The sequence below is a fragment of the Rutidosis leptorrhynchoides genome, chromosome 4 (assembly GCF_046630445.1).
Source record: "Rutidosis leptorrhynchoides isolate AG116_Rl617_1_P2 chromosome 4, CSIRO_AGI_Rlap_v1, whole genome shotgun sequence".
NCBI classification, from domain to species: Eukaryota; Viridiplantae; Streptophyta; class Magnoliopsida; order Asterales; family Asteraceae; genus Rutidosis; species Rutidosis leptorrhynchoides.
This window is the reverse complement of record NC_092336.1, coordinates 181,274,014-181,294,437: the sequence shown is the minus strand read 5'-3', so window position 1 is coordinate 181,294,437 and position 20,424 is coordinate 181,274,014. Positions and strand designations below refer to the sequence as shown.

The 20,424-nt window shown below is 36.4% G+C and overlaps 2 protein-coding genes across 2 annotated transcripts; both read left to right on the top strand.

Annotated features, from left to right (window-relative positions):
* Window positions 1-1,019: 1,019 nt before the first annotated feature.
* On the top strand, window positions 1,020-3,579 carry LOC139841258 (uncharacterized). Its single transcript, XM_071831485.1, has 3 exons — window positions 1,020-1,155; window positions 2,507-3,354; window positions 3,409-3,579. The coding sequence occupies exons 1-3, from the start codon at window positions 1,020-1,022 to the stop codon at window positions 3,577-3,579; spliced, it is 1,155 nt and encodes a 384-aa protein (XP_071687586.1).
* A 1,455-nt stretch (window positions 3,580-5,034) lies between these two features.
* Window positions 5,035-5,708, top strand: LOC139841257 (uncharacterized). The gene is made up of 2 exons (XM_071831484.1): window positions 5,035-5,392; window positions 5,542-5,708. The coding sequence occupies exons 1-2, from the start codon at window positions 5,035-5,037 to the stop codon at window positions 5,706-5,708; spliced, it is 525 nt and encodes a 174-aa protein (XP_071687585.1).
* The last annotated feature ends 14,716 nt before the right edge of the window (window positions 5,709-20,424 follow it).

Sequence of the window (20,424 nt, the reverse complement as noted above, 5' to 3'; positions counted from 1 at the left end):
GCTTGGTAGCCTAAGAATTAGGGAACATACACCCTAATTGACGTGAATCCTAAAGGTAGATCTACGGGCACTAACTCCCCCATACTGAAAAATGGTATGCTTTAGTACTTCGAGTTTATATTATACAGATGGATTTCTGTTTTGGGGATATTCTATATGCATGATGTTAATGTCGGTTACCAGGTGTTCAATCCATATGAATGAATTTTTTTAAAACACTTGCGAGTGTATGATTATTGAATAAAGGAAATCTTGTGGTCTATTAAAATTATGGAAATGAATGATTATGATAAACCTATGAACTCAGCAACCTTTTGGTTGATACTTGAAAACATGTTTATTCTCATGTATGAAAGAAATCTTCCGCTGTGCATTTGCTCGATTTAGAGATATTACTTGGAGTCATTCATGACATATTTCAAAAGACGTTGCATTCGAGTCGTTGAGTTCATCAAGATTATTACTAAGTCAATTATAGTTGGATATATTATGAAATGATATGCATGCCGTTAACTGTCGATGAAATGAAAGTTTGTCTTTTAAAAACGAATGCAATGTTTGTAAAATTTATCATATAGAGGTCAAGTACCTAGCGATGTAACCAAATGTAATGTATTCATCCTGATGGATTAGGATGGGTCATGAAAATACATGTTTTATCTCGCGATATCTTCCTCACTTTGTTCGGTTTTTGATGATCTTGGAGCCTATTTTGTGTGCTATTGAGCTAAATAGTAATTTGTGGGCTGAGGACTTGATTTGGTGTAAAATTGAACCAATCTTAAACAAAAGTGGCTAAGGAAATAATAAGTGCAGAATTCAGCATCAAAAGCGCCACTCCTTAACTAAGAGCGCCGCTCCTGTGGATAAAAAGCGCCGCACCTACCTAGAAAGCGATGTTCTTATGCACGTTTTGGTTCCATTTTCTGCCAGTGGACAGAAGCATCGTTTCGACAGCCAAAAGCGCCGCTCCTATCTAGACAAAAGCGGCGCTCCTAAAGCAAAAGCGTCGCCCCTGAATGAAGCTAAAAGCGGCGTTCCTAATTAAAAGCGTCGCTCCTCACTTAAGCCAAAAGCGCCGCTCCTGTGTCAAAAGCGGCACTCCTGTCGCTGTTTCAGCCCAGATTTTCAGAACTATAAAAGGAACAAGATTAGGTTATATTTAGTATGTGTCTTTAGAGAGCAGCGATTCCAACTCCGAATTTCACCTACAAAATCTTAATTTCATCATCCATTGATGCTTGAAGGTGAATTCAAGGAAGCTAGCTCAAGATCCATCATTGTGTAGCTCTAGATCTTCATCTCTTTACATTTTGGGTTGTAATCTCCACTTTACTTTATATATTTTGAATCTATTGCTTGTAATAACTTTAAGATGATGATTGTTTATGTTTCTATGCTTATTATTAGTTTAATCTTAGCCATGATTGGCTAAATCTCTTGTGTTTGCTTATCTATGAATCTCTAATGCTAGTGTTTGCCCCAAAATCAATTGAATGATGTTGTTTGAATGAATTATATGATCATGTGTTATTATGATAGCTAAAGAACCATTGCTATACGTTTGTTTTAGGCTTTACTTTGATTACATATGTTGAGTAGCTCTCTTATTGATTTGAGAAGCGAATCAATGTGTGCTTCAACACCTTGAGTGATCTAGAAAACTAGCTTAGGAAATTCAAGTGATTGTGTTCTTGATCTAGGTTGGTTTTCAATTGGCCTTTAGTCAACATAGTAGTGCCTATTATCTTAAGTGATTTCGATAGTTGGAGGTTTTTAAGTGATTTCAACCCAAGCATAATCTCGATAACCTATCATGCTTAACTTGATCTTAGAATATAATGCTTATGTGAATTCGCGGAGTGTTATTTGATTTAAGGTTTGGTAGTGATGCTAAACATTTAATAGCTCAACAACTAATGAGATAGCAAAATAGGCAAAACGGGACAAGCCAAGCATAGAAAGGATTAGATAAGTGAACATTACTTAGTTTTTTTTTGTTTTTTGTTTTTTGTTTTTTTTTTTTTTTTGAAAAAGCAGTGAACACTACTTAGTTAATTTGATTTAAGTTCTTAATATTTCATTACTTGTTATTTGCTACTAGTTTACTCGTTAAGTTTAAGTTTGTTTAATTGTGCAAGTTTTAGTTGTAAATCAAAATCAATCAAAACCCCCAATCAAACAAACCCTAGGACAATTGATAGTTTCAAATATTCGACTTACACCGCTCTCTTGGGACGAACTCGATAAGAATACTTACATTGAAGTGCTATAATAACCGGGTTCTAAGTGCTCGTTAATTGTGTGTACTTATTTGTAGTGTCTGAATCATATATAAATTTAGAGGGTAAGAGATGCATACAACGTACATCATCAATACTTTGTTGGCGCCGCAGCCGGGGATCGAACCCGGGTCACCCGCATGACAGGCGGGAATACTTACCACTATACTACAACCCTTTATAACCCTTTATAACCCATGAACCACTACCAAGTTTTATTGAAGAGGAAACCGGGGTTAGTAAGGAGAAGGGTAAAGAAAAGGTCAACTCAACCGAGGGTACGGGTAATGATGAATCGGCTAAGAAAAAGTGTGATGAGTCTTCAAAGGCTACGAGACCGGTGTCATATCCAAAATCTTTAAAGAAGGACAAGTTGGCGGCTCAATACAAAAAGATTCAAGAAATGATGAAAAACGTCTCGGTTAACTTGCCGATCACCGATGTGCTCAAAGGAATGCCAAACTATGGTCGGTTCATCAAGGAGCTAATATCTCAAAGGGGTAAATATCATGACGAAACGTCTTTCTTTATTGAAGAGGAATGCAATAAGATTCTTGCATCAATGCCACAGATTCCTAAGAAGTTAGGAGATCCGGAAAAATTCGTTTTCCCTTGTAAATTTGGTGAGTCGAAAGTGTTCAATGCACTTGCCGATTTGGGGGCAAGCATTAACTTAATGCCCCACTCACTTTATGAGAGACTCGGTCTTGGACCTCTTAAACCAACAAGGATTAGGATAAGGTTGGCTAATCATTCATTTAACGCCGCTATTGGTATCGCCGAGGACATCTTGGTTAGCATTGACACCTTGGTGTTCCCAGTTGATTTTGTTATCATGGAGATGAAGGAGGACCTTCAAGTCCCCCTCATCTTAGGAAGACCATTTTTGGTAACCGCCAACACCATCATCTTAGTGCAACGCAACCAACTCAACATTAGAGTTGGTGAAGAGAGTGTGACCATCAATATCCGAGAAGCTATGAAGCAACCGAGTAACACCGATGATGATGAGTGCTATGCCTTTGACCACATTGACCTTTATGTGCATAAAGAACTTGAAAAGCTTTTAAAGGTTGATTCCACGGGGTTCGACCAAACTTGTGATAATGAAATTGGGGATTTATAGGACGATTTTAGGGAATTGATGAATGTTAATGTTGATGAGTTTGAAAGTGAAAATGAGACCACTCGGGAAGAGTCATTTGAGTTTATCCCTCATGAAGATAGATTTCGAATCAAGTCTTCATGGGAGGAACCTCCCACTCTCGAGCTTAAAGAGCTCCCCGAGCATCTTTAATATGCTTATCCTAAGGAAGAAAACCAACTTCTGGTGATTATTTCTTCTAAACTCACCCAAGACCAAAAGACCCGATTTGTCTCACTACTTAAGTCCCACCATAAGGCCATAGTATGGAAGATCACGGACATCCCGGGGATCAATCCATCATATTGCACACACAAAATTCTCATGAAAGGGAACTTCAAACCAGTTGTCCAAAGACAACGAAGACTTAACCTCAACATGAAAGAGGTTGTCAAAAAGGAAGTGATTAAATTGTTGAACGCGAGGCTTACTTATCCAATATCCGACTCACCATGGGTGAGTCCCGTATAAGTGGTACCCAAAAAGGGTGGGACCACGGTGATCTTAAACGACCAAAATGAGCTTGCCCCAACCCGAACCATCACGGGATGGCGGGTGTGCATTGACTATAGACGTTTAAATGAGGCCACACGAAAAGACCAATTTCCCACTCCCTTACATCGATCAAATGATCGAACGTTTGAGCGGGAGAGAGTTTTATTGCTTTCTTGACGAGATTTTGGGATACTTTCAAATCTCGAGGATCAAGAAAAGACAACCTTTACATGCCCTTATGGTACATTTGCATATCGAAGGATGCCATTTGGGCTATGCAATGCCCCGGGAACCTTTCAACGAAGCATGCTTGCTATTTCCTCGGATATGGTTGAGGATACTATGGAGGTATTAATGGATGACTTTTCGGTATTCGGAGATTCATTCGACCATTTTCTTAAAAATCTTGATAAAATGTTAACTCGTTCTGAAAGTGCAAATTTGGTTCTTAATTGGGAATAATGCCACTTCATGGTCAACGAAGGGGTAGTTTTGGGACACAAAATTTTTAAAGCGGGAATCGAGGTAGACAAAGCTAAAATTAGTGTGATAAAAGACTTACCGGAACCATCGGATGTGAAAGCAATCCGAAGTTTTCTGGGGCACGCGGATTTTATAGACGGTTCATAAAAGATTTTTCGAAAATCGCTCGCCCTATGACCAAGTTGTTAGAAAAAGACCAACCTTTCTTGTTTAATGAGGAATGCACCAAAGCTTTTAACTTATTGAAGGAAAAGCTCATTAACCCACCAATTCTTATTTCTCTCGACTGGGATAAAGACTTCGAATTAATGTGTGATGCGAGCGATTATGCTCTTGGCGCGGTGCTTGGTCAATGAGTTGACCAACACTTTAGACCGATTTACTATGCAAGCAAGACCGTAACCGAGGCCCAATTGAATTACACCACTACCGAGAAGGAGCTTCTTGCGGTAGTATTTGATTTCGATAAGTTTCGATCTTATCTTGTACTTTCCAAAACGATCGTATACACGGACCACTCCGCGTTACGATATCTTTTTCAAAAACAAGATTCGAAATATCGTTTAATTAGATGGGTGCTTTTATTACAAGAGTTTGATATAGAAATAAGGGATAAAAAGGGAGCCGAGAATGTGGCGGCCGACCACTTGTCAAGGTTATGGGCAAGAAAAAGTCCCATGGTTCTCCGATTTTACTAACTACTTGGCCTTAAATGTTTTACAAAAAGGTTTATCATACCAACAAAAGAAAAAGTTTTTCAACGATTTACGGTATTACTTTTGGGAAGAACCACACTTGTTTCGCATTGGGGCAGATCAAGTAATTCGGAGATGTGTTTATGGGCAAGAAGCCCGTGAGACTTTAATGAGTTGTCATAGTGGACCTACGGGAGGGCATTTTAGACCGAATCACACCACTAAGAAGGTGTTCGATTCTGGTTTCTATTGGCCCACTATCTTCAAGGATGCACATGAGTTGGTTAAGCGATGTGACTCTTGCTAAAGGTCGGGATCCATCTCCAAGAGAGATGAGATGCCTCAAACCGACATTCAAATATGTGAGGTATTCGATGTATGGGTTTAGATTTCATGGGTCCATTCCCGAACTTAAATAAGTGCGTTTATATCTTGGTGGCAGTAAATTATGTTTCAAAATGGGCCGAGGCCAAAGCCTTGCTAACCAATGATGTGAGAGTAGTTGTTAAGTTTTTAAAAGGGTTGTTTGCTAGGTTTGGTGTGCCAAAAGCGTTGATCTCGGATCGAGGGACACATTTTTCTCATAGTCTTATGGAGAGAGTCATATAGTGTAACACATCGTTTTTCGACCCCTTACCATCCCCAAACTAGTAGTCAAGTCGAGAACACGAACCGTGCTTTGAAAAGAATTTTGGAAAAGACGGTTAGTAATAACCCTAAGATTTGGTCAACCAAGCTAGATGAAGCATTGTAGGAATTTAGAACCGCTTACAAAACACATATAGGCACCACACCGTTTCGTCTAGTATATGGGAAGGCATGTCACATCCGATTGAGGTGGAACACAAGGCATTTTGGGCAATTAAGGATGTAAACCTAGACCTAGAACGAGCTAAGGAAAAACGAGTGATGCAAATGCACGAACTAAAGGAGCTTAGGTTAGAGGCATACGATAACTCTTTGGCATACAAAGAGAAGACTAAGCGTTGGCACGATGCCCGATTCAAAGGTCCTAAAGAATTTCACCCAAACGATAAGGTCTTAGTTTTCAACCCCCGCTTTAAGTTCTCACCCGGTAAGTTGAAGTCTAGATGGACGGGTCCATACATTGTTAAGAGGGCTTATCCTACGGGTTATGTGGAGTTATATGGGAGTGGAAATACTTTCAAGGTAAAGGGTCATAGGTTGAAGGTTTATAGGGATGACATCAATGCTATTGAGCTTGATGACATCAAGCTCTACCCAAAGTAACACCCTTGCGCTAAAACGGGTCAAGTGATAGACCCGTGATCAAAACAATCACACTTGTGTATATTTGTGCATTTAGGATTACATTTCATATAGACTTGTATGATATTATGTTTAATAGGTTGCATTTGCATGTAGTTGCATTTCATGCATTTGGGTAAATTAGAAAAACTGCAAAAAAAGCTTTTGAATGAGTTGAATTAGATTTCAAAACTGCAAAAACTGCATCAGGTATAAGACCGGCTCTTTTGTACTAGAAGCGGCGCTTTTGGATTCCAAAAGTAGCACTCCTGATTCAAAAAGCGACGCTTTAACCTGTAATTTTGGACCAAAAATGGACAGTGGGCAGAAGCGACGTTTTTTCATTGAAAAGTGGCGCTTTTATTTTCTCAAGAGCGACGCTTTTACTTGAAAAGCGGCGCTTTTATCTCTTTAGGAGCGGTGCTCTTGAATCAAGAGTGGCGCTCCTGGACCTGGGCAGTCAAGTTTTAAATACGACCCACGCACTTCATTTTCTCCACCCACTTCATTTATTCTTCCATATTGTCGCTAAGTCTCAGCAACTTTGACCCCTAGCACTAAGTTGACATCTTTTGTGAAGATTTCTTGCATTCTTATCATCATCTATCATGAGTAAAGTAAGATTCATGCTTCATTAACACCTATCTTCAATTATTTGCATGATTCTTGTTATGTTCTTATTTCTTCTTATTTCTAGATCTCTAAGCAATTGATGATGACTGTGCTAAATTGGTGATGAACTCTTGTTATTATCATGTTTGATTTTGAAAATTTACACTTTGAATTTTTAGAGTTCCTACCAATTTGCGGGGTTTTCAAAGATGATGTTTAATTGAGAATGTAATGATACAATTGGTCATTCTATGCTTATATGTTATGTCTAGATCAAAAAGAAACCAACTTTCATGCTTGTATGTGGTTCAATTGAATTTAGGGTTCTTGACTCTTTGACTATTGACTAGGTTTGACTAATTGGGGTGTAATTGCAATTGAACCTTACTTGTTGATGATTATACTTGAGATGATATGACTAATTGCTACACTAAAATGCATGCTCCTAGTTTTAAGCTTAATTTGACCTTTGACTTTGACTAGAGTTGACTTTTTGCAATTTAGTCATATTGTTCATTATTGCATGTTGTGACGCCCTTGTCCTGAAATTAAATGTAGGGGGCATGTTGCCCCATCAATGGTTGAATGCGATATATTTAATTGATGCTAATGTCATGGAATCGTTTTTGCGTGTATTGTTTGTTGATTCTATTTCAGGAAAGTGATATAGGAAAGGGATATGAACGATCTACCGATGCTCATGAATGGTTGCAAGTGCTTTTAAAGGATGAAACAATTCAAGATCAAGTGGTTAATAGGCTTCATATGCCGGTGTACCCTGCCAAGTACATCAATTGAACCGAATTTGAATTAGCGGGGCTAGGTCATCAGATTCGAGATACGTTCACAGTTGAAGAGGGTAATAAGTTTATGCGCCCATGGGAGTTCCTCCTTTACATGAAAGAAGATGTCTACCCGTTGCTAACCCGTGAGTTCCTAGCAACCCTGAGGGTTAATTTCAAGGTTGGCTCACCATGGCTCTACAACTACCTTACATTCAGGCTAGGGGGTGCGGAAAGGCAAATGAGCATGAGCCAATTCATGGCATGTCTAGGTCTCTACACAGATTCTCATCTCAATTCCACCTTCATGTACTTGGAAAAATGTGAAACCTTCAACCCGAACGAATTTAATCCCCAGCAAGCGTGGAGTTAAATTAGTCATGTCAAGCTAACCCCCGATAATCAAGTTCCTAGTGCGCTCAAAAGCCCCATACTTCATTGCATCCAAAGGTTCTTCGCCCAATCAGTATTCCACCGAATGGAGGATGTTGATAAGATGACGATTGTTCGATATTTGGTTGATCCATAGTATTCACAAGAAGAAGCACATTAATCTTCCCAACCTTATCGCGAGTTATCTATTTGACGCATGTGGCGAAAAATTTGAGCTCCCAAGTGTTGGTGGTCATTATATGACTCGAATTGTGAAGTTCTTGAAAGTCAATTTTAATGAGACGAAGAAGATCTCTATGCCTCGCTTGGGTTATCATGAGTGTATCTGGAGGCGCATCTAGAAGTCAAGCCCGACACGCAATGGGTATTTGGTAATGTGTGGTGAAATAATTTATCCTTTGATTAAGCATGTAACTTAACTTAATTTGGTAATTGTGTGTGAAACTTGGAATTATCGTTTCAGTGTGAGGTAGTATACTTATATTTCTACTCTCACACATGATCATTTCTATGTTTGTAATAATTCGACGATGGGCGTGCGTGGATATTCTTGTGGTTGTTTGTATTTCTCTTGCTTATTGTGGTTCTTAGTGGCAGGATACACTTTTTGATGATTGATCCAAACCTGGCATTAAGTTCGGGCATCAAGCTCATCGACTTGCATTCTTTGGTAATTAAGTTTCTCGAATGGTGCCAACAAATATCGTTTGTTCTTAACCGGTTTTTACTTTCTTTTCTCTCATCTTTTCTATTTCAAAATGCCCCTCATTTTCACTTATTCTATCATTTCAATGTAATGAGGGCATCGCATCAAACTAAATGTAGGGGGGAGAGTTAAAATATCGGTCCATTTTGAACTTTTTCGGTAAACGTATCACATACACTACAAAGCTTCAAGTTTGCAATGTTGATTAAATTTTTGGAACAAGTTTTTAACCATTATATTAATTCATATCATAAACACTAAAATGGTTAAAACTTGTAAAATTTTCAAATTTTTTGGAAAAGTAAAGTCTTTTCCTTGATTTTCAAAACTTATGCTTGGAAGTTAAAGTCTTTCATGCATGTTGCACCAAAACCAAGTGTTTAAAGCATTATGCTTTAACACTTCCAGATGAATCGAGTCCATCCATTATAGGGAGTCAAGTCTCCCGAATTTCATTTTACTTGGTGTGGGAGACTTCCTGATCTACACCATTTCATATTGACATTGGTTGTCTCATCATTACATGATGTTTCAACCGATGTATCATACCGTGGGAAGAGGAGCCACCGAACTTCACCGTGTGTTATATTCTTGATGAAGAGCAATGACTTCATGCTAGTGTTGCTAGATAACACACGCCATAGCCAAAAGCTATGGCACACTCGTGCATTCAATTAACGGAAAGGTAGTAGCTACTTCCTACCTTTTCTTAACATAAGCATAAAAGCTTGTTATGTGGGAAGTAGATGAGTAAATAAAAGCTTCAAGCTTTAACACTCCCAGGAGAGTCAAGTTCGCCCAATTTCTCATTTTGGAAGTCAAGTCTTCCAAACTTGGAAGTAAAGTCTTCCAAGTTCTTTTTTGTTCCAAGCTTGGGAGTAAAGTCTCCCAAGTCTAGCTCGATCCTTTTTAAGGAAGTTAAAGTCTTCCTAGTGCTTCAAATCTTGGAATTGACGGACTCTTTTATTTAGCCATGTGGGGCCCTAATTCCACGAACCTCCGTCAATGCTTTCGCCCTACTATGAGAGAAACCATAGAGTTGTGATAGAAAGCTTGATGAGCGCTGGTCATCCCGAGCCCGGGGTGACTAATAAAAATAGGGGTACCCAGTCCCCTAGCTTTGGTGCACCCACCTTAACCCTAAACTTGGAATTGACGATTATCACTTGGAATTGACGATTATCATTTGGAATTGACGACCATTGTTTGGAATTGATGAAAATAGGTGTTTTAGGGGCATGGAGGTGGAAGAGGGATAGCCATCGCGGGTTGACTTGGTGAGCATATCTTTTTGGAGGCATATTCTTTTCATGATGTATTTCTTGATGAGTGATGATGTGTATGATATTCATGGCCCTTGTTCATTCTAGGTGCATTTTGGATCTTTTGGGTACACCTTGAGCTTATTTGAGTAGGTTTGTGTTAGATTGTGATTGATTTGGAGATTTGATGTGAATTGATTAGTTTGATGAGTTTATGGCTATCCCATAAATCCTACATATTTGATCAAGGTCAAGGAGGTATAAGTTGAGTTTGTGAAGATTTGATACTCTGTGATTGATGTTTGATGACCTTCTCGAAGATGAAGTTGACTTTGGTCGAGGGAATGATTGATTTGGGTAGACTTAGGCTTGAAATGTGATTATGTTAGTGTTTGAGGATTGAATACTTGGAAGTGTGCTAGTGAAGAGTTTATTTGGAGCTTGCATTGAGCTTGTGTTAGAAGAAGAAGATGATGTTTGTGCTTGGTTCTAAGCAAGTGCAAGTTTTTGGAGAACACTCTAGCCATCAAGTTCATATTCATGAAAGGTATTAATTTGTGCCCAAACTTTTTGCGCTTTAGCATTGATCACTTATTTGTTCTCTATCTCCAAAGCTTGTTTTGTCACTTTGTTTGCTTGAGGACAAGCAAAGATTCAAATGTAGGAGGTTTGATATCGCTCCATTTATACATGTTTTATCTCGCGATAACTCCCTCACTTTGTATGGTTTTTGATGATCTTGGAGCCTATTTTGTGTGCTATTGAGCTAAATGGTAATTTGGGGGCTGAGGACTTTATTTGGTGTAAAATTGACCAAATCTTGATCAAAAGTGGCTAAGGAAATGACAAGTGCATAATTCAGCATCAAAAGCGCCGCTCCTTAACTAAGAGCGCCGCTCCCGTGGAGCAAAAGCGTCGCACCTACCTAAAAAGCGACGTTCTTATGCAGGTTTTGGTTCCATTTTCAACCAGTGGATACAAGCGCCGTTCCGACAGCCAAAAGCGCCGCTCCTATCCAGACAAAAGCGATGCTCCTAAAGCAAAAGCGCCGCCCCTGAATGAAGCCAAAAACGGCGTTCTTGATTAAAAGCACCGCTCCTCACTTAAGCCAAAAGCGCAGCTGTTGTGTCAAAAGCGGCGCTCCTCATTGTTTCAGCCCAGATTTTCAGCACTATAAAAGGAACAAGATTAGGTTATTTTTAGTATGTGTCTTTAGAGAGCAGCGATTCCAACTCCGAATTTCACCTACAAAACCTTAATTTCATCATCCAATGATGCTTGAAGGAGGATTCAAGGAAGCTAGCTCAAGATCCATCATTGTTTAGCTCTAGATCTTCATCTCTTTACATTTTGGGTTGTAATCTCCACTTTACTTTATATATTTTGAATCTATTGCTTGTAATAACTTTAAGATGATGATTGTTTATGTTTCTATGCTTATTATTAGTTTAATCTTAACCATGATTGGCTAAATCTCTTGTGTTTGCTTATCTATGAATCTCTAATGCTAGTGTTTGCCCCAAAATCAATTGAATGATGTTGTTTGAATGAATTACATGATCATGTGTTATTGTGATAGCTAAAGAACCATTGCTATGCGTTTATTTTAGGCTTTACTTTGATTTCATATGTTGAGTAGCTCTCTTAGTGATTTGAGAAGTGAATCAATGTGTGCTTCAACACCTTGAGTGAGCTAGACAACTAGCTTAGGAATTTCAAGTGATTGTTGTGACGACCCGAAAATTTCTGACCAAATTTAAACTTAATCTTTATATAATTTTAACAAGATAAGCAAAGTTTGTGATGTTGAGTCTCAAAAATTTTGAAACTATGTTCATATATTTAATTACCCTTCGACTATTCCCAACGATTCACGAACATTTATCTATAAATGAATATGGATATATAAATAATTATATATAAAAATTATTAATCATATTAATAAACTATTATATACATTTGATGTTACAGATAAAAATGTAAAATAATATACGTTGTAATGAAAACTATTACGTTATTATAAATATATATATATATATATATATATATATATATATATATATATATATATATATATATATATATATATATATATAGATATGAAATTTGATACATTGAAATTGTTATAATATTATTATTACTAAAATTATTATTATTATTAATATCATTTCTATTATAATTAGTAGAAAAGTTATTATCTTAGTTATCATTATTATTATTTATTATTATTATTATCTTAACATTAATATTATTATTTCTATTAGTATTTTTATTGTTAAAAGTATTATTATTATTATTAAAAATTAATTACTATTATTGTTAACTAAGTATAGATTAAAATTCAGATCAATGATATGAATCTGTTTAACATCACTATCCAATTTGTTTTTCTATCTCTAATATGGTTACCAGTCGAATTTAGATTATCAATACAAACAAATCTTCCACTGTTACTAATTGAAAATTGATTGAATGATTAATCAAGTACTATGTTTAATTGATTGATTCAAAAACCGTGATAATTAAAAATGGGTTTACTATGTTGAATTTGTCCTTGTTGTTTTCATCATATTATTTATGCATACACATATACATTCGGATGCATTGAACCCACCATACATCTCATTAGTTTATTAAACCATCCCATACCCACTATCGTTGAATCACAAAACCACATAATCAATCACCACTTCCTTTCTACTTCATGAACACCACCGTCACCCATTACCTCAACCTTCATAAACCCACCTAAGCTTTGATGCACAATCTGAGAACTTTCGAGCTCAATTATGTCTCTACTATTTGATCATCGCCTTCATCTACCCATCGTGATCCACCAACACACCAATTATATGAAATGTCCCATTAATATTGATTATAAACGTTCCATATTAATTGATTTCATTGCGAGGTTTTGACCTCTATATGAGACGTTTTTCAAAGACTGCATTCATTTTTAAAACAGCCATAACCTTTATTTTATCAATAAAGGTTTTAAAAACATTACGTAGATTATCAAATAATGATAATCTAAAATATACTGTTTACACACGACCATTACATAATGGTTTACAATAGAAATATATTACATCGACATATGTTTCTTGAATGCAGTTTTTACACAATATCATACAAACATGGACTCCAAATCTTGTCCTTATTTTAGTATGCAACAGCGGAAGCTCTTAATATTCACCTGAGAATAAACATGCTTTAAACGTCAATAAAAATGTTGGTGAGTTATAGGTTTAACCTATATATATCAAATCGTAACAAGAGACCACAAGATTTCATATTTCAATACACATCCCATACATAGAGATAAAAATCATTCATATGGTGAACACCTGGTAACCGACATTAACAAGATGCATATATAAGAATATCCCCATCATTCTGGGACACCCTTCGGATATGATATAAATTTCGAAGTACTAAAGCATCTGGTACTTTGGATGGGGTTTGTTAGGCCCAATAGATCTATCTTTAGGATTCGCGTCAATTAAGGTGTCTGTTCCCTAATTCTTAGATTATCAGACTTAATAAAAAGGGGCATATTCGATTTCGATAATTCAACCATAGAATTTAGTTTCACGTACTTGTGTCTATTTTGTAAATCATTTATAAAACCTGCATGTATTCTCATCCCAAAAATATTAGATTTTAAAAGTGGGACTATAACTCACTTTCACAGATATTTCCTTCCTCGGAAATAAGACTTGGCCACGGATCGATTCACGAACCTATACAAATATGTACATATATATCAAAGTATGATCAAAATATAATTATAACCATTTTTATTATGTTTTAAAGATTTGAGTGTATTAAGTCAGCTGTCCTCGTAAGTAACCTACAACTAGTTGTCCACAGTTAGATGTACAGAAATAAATCGATATATATATTATCTTGAATCAATCCACGACCCAGTGTATACATGTCTCAGGCTAAATCACAACTCAAAGTATATATACTTTTGGAATCAACCTCAACCCTGTATAGCTAACTCCAACATTACTGCATATAGAGTGTCTATGGTTGTTCCAAATAATATATATACATGGGTCGATATGATATATCAAAACATTTGCATACGTGTATATGGTATCCTAAGATTACATAATATATTAGAATACATGTATAATACAATATAAGTTAGCTAGGATATGATTTGTATAGATTTGTTAAACATTTCCCGTAGCTAAAAAGATCAAAAATATCCAATCTTGTTTTACCCATAACTTCTTCATTTTAAATCCGTTTTGAGTGAATCAAATTTATATGGTTTCATATTGAACTCTAATTTAAGAATCCAAACAGAAAAAGTATAGGTTTATAGTCAAAAATTTAAGTTACATGTCAATTACTAAAGAGGTAGTCATTTTCGTCGAAAGAACGACATCTTGATGACCATTTTGAAAAACATACTTTCACTTTGAGTTTAACCAAGATTTTTGGATATAGTTTCATGTTCATATGAAAAATCATTTTCCCAGAAGAACAACTTTTAAATCAAAGTTTATCATAGTTTTTAATTATCCAAACCAAAACAGCCCCCGGTTTCACTACGACGGCGTATATCCGATTTTATGGTGTTCATCGTGTTTCCAGGTTTTAAATCATTAAATTAGCATATCATATAGATATAGAACATGTGTTTAGTTTATTTTAAAAGTCAAGTTATAAGGATTAACTTTTGTTTGCGAACAAGTTTAGAATTAACTAAACTATGTTCTAGTGATTACAAGTTTAAACCATCGAATAAGATAGCTTTATATGTATGAATCGAATGATGTTATGAACATCATTACTACCTCAAGTTTTCTGGATAAAACTACTGGAAATTAGAAAAATGGATCTAGCTTCAAAGGATCCTTGGATGGCTTGAAAGTTCTTGAAGCAGAATCATGACACGAAAACAGTTCAAGTAAGATTTTCACTCGAAATAAGATTGTTATAGTTGTAGAAATTGAATCAAAGTTTGAATATGAATATTACCTTGAATTAGAAAGATAACCTACTATAAATAACAAAGTTTCCTTGATCTTAGATGATTACTTGGAATGGATTAGAAAGCTTGGAAGTAAACTTGCAAACTTGGAAGTATTCTTGATTTTTATGAAACTATACTTATGGAATTTATGAAGAACACTTAGAACTTGAAGATGGAACTTGAGAGAGATCAATTAGATGAAGAAAATTGAAGAATGAAAGTGTTTGTAGGTGTTTTTGGTCGTTGGTATATGGATTAGATATAAAGGATATGTAATTTTGTTTTCATGTAAATAAGTCATGAATGATTACTAATATTTTTGTAATTTTATGAGATATTTCATGGTAGTTTCCAAATGATGGTTCCCACATGTGTTAGGTGACTCACATGAGCTGCTAAGAGCTGATCATTGGAGTGTATATACCAATAGTACATACATCTAAAAGCTGTGTATTGTTCGAGTACGAATACGGGTGCATACGAGTAGAATTGTTGATGAAACTGAACGAGGATGTAATTGTAAGCATTTTTATTAAGTAGAAGTACTTTGATATGTGTCTTGAAGTCTTTCAAAAGTGTAAGAATACATATCAAAACACAACATATATATACATTCTAATGAAGTCGTTAAGTCTTCGTTGGTCGTTACATGTAAGTGTTGTTTTGAAACCTTTTAGTTAACGATCTCAATTAATGTTGTTAACCCAATGTTTATTATATCAAATGAGATGTTAAACTATTATATTATCATGATATTATGATGTATGAATATCTCTTATTATGATATATACATTAAAATATCGTTACAACGATAATCGTTACATATAAGTCTCGTTTCGTAATTCTTGAGTTAGTAGTCTTGTTTTTACATATGTAGTTCATTGTTAACACACTTAATGATATATTTAAATATCATTTTATCATGTTAAATATAGTGTATCAATATCTTAATATGATACATATGTATTTAGTATACGTTATCATAACGATAATCGTTATATATATCACTTCGAGTTTCTTAACTTAGTAATCTCATTTCTTATGTATATCACACATTGTTAATATATTTAGTGAGATACTTACTCATCATAATCTTATGTTAACCATATGTATATGTCTAAATATACCACAACATGTAGTTTTTACAATTTTGTAACGTTCGTGAATTGCCTGTCAACTTGGGTGATCAATTGTTTATATGAAACTTATTTCATTTAATCAAGTCTTAACAAGTTTGATTGCTTAACACGTTGGAAATATTTATTCATGTAAATATCAATCTCAATTAATATATATAAACATGAAAAAGTTCGGGTCACTACAGTACCTACCCCGTTAAATAAATTTCGTCCCGAAATTTTAAGCTGTTGAAGGTGTTGACGAATCTTCTGGAAATAGATGCGGGTATTTCTTCTTCATCTGATCTTCACGCTCCCAGGTGAACTCAGGTCCTCTGCGAGCATTCCATCGAACCTTAACAATTGGTATCTTGTTTTGCTTAAGTCTCTTAACCTCATGATCCATTATTTCGGCGGGTTCTTCAATGAATTGAAGTTTTTCATTGATTTGGATTTCGTCCAACGGAATAGTGAGATCTTCTTTAGCAAAACATTTCTTCAAATTCGAGACGTGGAAAGTGTTATGTACAGCCGCGAGTTGTTGAGGTAGCTCCAGTTGGTAAGCTACTGGTCCGACACGATCTATAATCTTGAATGGTCCAATGTACCTTGGATTTAGTTTCCCCCGTTTACCAAATCGAACAACGCCTTTCCAAGGTGAAACCTTAAGCATGACCATTTCTCTAATTTCAAACTCTATATCTTTTCTTTTACTGTCCGCGTAGCTCTTTTGTCGACTCTGGGCGGTTTTCAATCGTTGTTGAATTTGGATGATTTTCTCGGTAGTTTCTTGTATTATCTCCGGACCCGTAATCTGTCTATCCCCCACTTCATTCCAACAAATCGGAGACCTGCACTTTCTACCATAAAGTGCCTCAAATGGCGCCATCTCAATACTAGAATGATAACTGTTGTTGTAGAAAAATTCTGTTAACGGTAGGGGTCGATCCCAACTGTTTCCGAAATTAATAACACATGCTCGTAGCATGTCTTCAAGCGTTTGTATCGTCCTTTCACTCTGCGCATCAGTTTGTGGATGATAGGCCGTACTCATGTCTAGACGAGTCCGCAATGCTTGTTGCAACATCTGCCAGAACCTTGAAACAAATCTACCATCCCTATCAGAGATAATAGAGACGAGTATTCCATGTCTGGAGACAACCTCCTTCAAATACAATCGCGCCAACTTCTCCATTTTGTCATCTTCTCTCATTGGCAGGAAGTGTGCTGACTTGGTGAGACGATCAACTATTAACCAAATAGTATCATAACCACTTGCAGTCCTTGGCAATTTAGTAATGAAATCCATGGTAATGTTTTCCCATTTCCATTCCAGGATTTCAGGTTGTTGTAGTAGACCTGATGGTTTCTGATGTTCAGCTTTGACCTTAGAACACGTTAAACATTCTTCTACATATTTAGCAATATCGGCTTTCATACCCGGCCACCAAAAGTGTTTCTTGAGATCTTTATACATCTTCCCCGCTCCGGGATGTATTGAATATCTGGTTTTATGTGCTTCTTTAAGTACCATTTCTCTCACATCTCCAAATCTTGGTACCCAAATTCTATCAGCCCTATATCGGGTTCCGTCTTCCTGAATATTAAGATGTTTCTCTGATACTTTAGGTATCTCATTCTTCAACTTTCCTTCTTTTACAACCCCCTGTTGCGTCTCCTTTATTTCAGTAGTAAGGTTAGTACGAATAATTATATTCATAGCTTTTACCCGTATAGGTTCTCTGTCCTTTCTACTCAAAGCGTCGGCTACCACATTCGCCTTTCCCGGGTGGTATCAAATCTCAAAATCATAATCATTCAACTGTTCAATCCACCTGCGTTGTCTCATATTCAGTTGCTTCTGATTAAATATATCTTGGAGACTTTTGTGGTCGGTATATATAATACTTTTGACTCCATATAAATAATGCCTCTAAGTCTTTAATGCAAAAACAACAGCACCCAATTCCAAATCATGAGTTGTATAATTTTGCTCGTGAATCTTCAATTGTCTAGACGCATAAGCAATCACCTTCGTTCATTGCATTAATACACAACCGAGACCTTGCTTTGATGCGTCACAATAAATCACAAAATCATCATTCCCTTCAGGCAATGAAAATATAGGTGCCGTAGTTAGCTTTTTCTTCAATAACTGAAACGCCTTCTCTTGTTCATCCTTCCATTCAAATTTCTTCCCTTTATGCGTTAATGCAGTCAAGGGTTTTGCTATTTTGGAGAAATCTTGGATGAATCTTCTGTAGTAACCAGCCAATCCTAAAAATTGACGTATATGCTTCGGAGTTTTTGGGGTTTCCCACTTTTCAACGATTTCGATCTTTGCCGGGTCCACCTGGATACCTTCTTTGTTCACTATGTGACCGAGGAATTGAACTTCTTCCAACCAAAATGCACACTTTGAAAACTTAGCGTACAGTTTTTCTTTCCTCAATACTTCTAGCACTTTTCTCAAATGTTCTTCGTGCTCTTGATCATTCTTTGAGTAAATAAGTATGTCATCGATGAAAACAATGACAAACTTGTCAAGATATGGCCCACACACTCGGTTCATAAGGTCCATGAACACAGCTGGTGCGTTAGTCAATCCAAACGGCATAACCATAAACTCGTAATGACCATAACGCGTCCTAAAAGCAGTTTTTTGAATATCATCCTCCTTTACTCGCATTTGATGATATCCAGAACGTAAATCGATTTTCGAATAAATCGACGAGCCTTGTAGTTGATCAAATAAGTCGTCAATTCTCGGCAGTGGATAACGGTTTTTGATGGTAAGTTTATTCAACTCTCTGTAGTCAATACACAATCTAAATGTACCATCCTTCTTCTTGACAAACAAAATAGGAGCTCCCCATGGTGATGTGCTTGGTTGAATGAAACCACGTTCTAATAGTTCTTGCAGTTGGCTTTGCAGTTCTTTCATCTCGCTGGGTGCGAGTCTGTAAGGAGCACGAGCTATTAGTGCAGCTCCTGGTACAAGATCTATTTGAAATTCAACAGACCGATGTGGAGGTAGTCCCGGTAATTCTTTTGGAAATACATCGGGAAATTATTTTGCGACGGGAACATCATTGATGCTCTTTTCTTCAGTTTGTACTTTCTCGACGTATGCTAGAACAGCATAGCAACCTTTTCTTATTAGTTTTTGTGCCTTCAAATTACTAATAAGATGTAGCTTCGTGTTGTCCTTTTCTCCGTACACCATTAAGGGTTCTCCTTCTTCTCGTACAATGCGAATTTCATTTTTGTAACATACAATCTCTGCTTTCATCTCCTTCAGCCAGTCCATGCCAACTATTACATCAAAACTCCCTAACTCTACAGGTATCAAATCAATCTTAAATATTTCGCTACCCAGTTTAATTTCTCGATTCCGGCATATATAATCTGCTGAAATTAATTTACCGTTTGCTAATTCGAGTAAAAATTTACTATCCAACGGCGTCAATGGACAACTTAATTTAGCACAAAAATCTCTACTCATATAGCTTCTATCCGCACCCAAATCAAATAAAACGTAAGCAAATTTATTGTCAATAAGAAACGTACCCGTAACAAGCTCCGGGTCTTCTTGTGCCTCTGCCGCATTAATATTGAAAACTCTTCCGCGGCCTTGTCCATTCGTGTTCTCCTGATTCGGGCAATTTCTAATAATGTGGCCCAGTTTTCCACATTTATAACAAACTACATTGGCATAACTTGCTCCGACACTAATTGCTCCGCCATTACTCGTTCCCACACCATTTGTTCCTGATATTGCTTTAAACATACATATAATTCGACGCAATATCATTTATATTTCATCAGCTTTTATCGTTTACTAAGACATTCAAATGTATAAATCACGAGAAAAACGACAAAAGATAATACGAGCTCGAAGTTTGAAGAAAAGACGATAAACGATGGATTTAAACCAAATATATATCGAGATAACGTTACCCGAATAGAAGTTCAAGATGAGCAAATAAAAAGAGTTCAAATGAAAAGTTCCAAATCGATAAACGTCAACGCGGGATCGACATAGAACAAAACATAAAATAAAAATGAGAAAACAGTCGACAACTCTTACGCGAATCGTGTGGCCATCTACGCGAAACGCGTAGTATTTAAGCCGTACGCGTATCGTGTGGGAATCTACGTGAAATGCTTAATCTCTTGATCAGATCCAG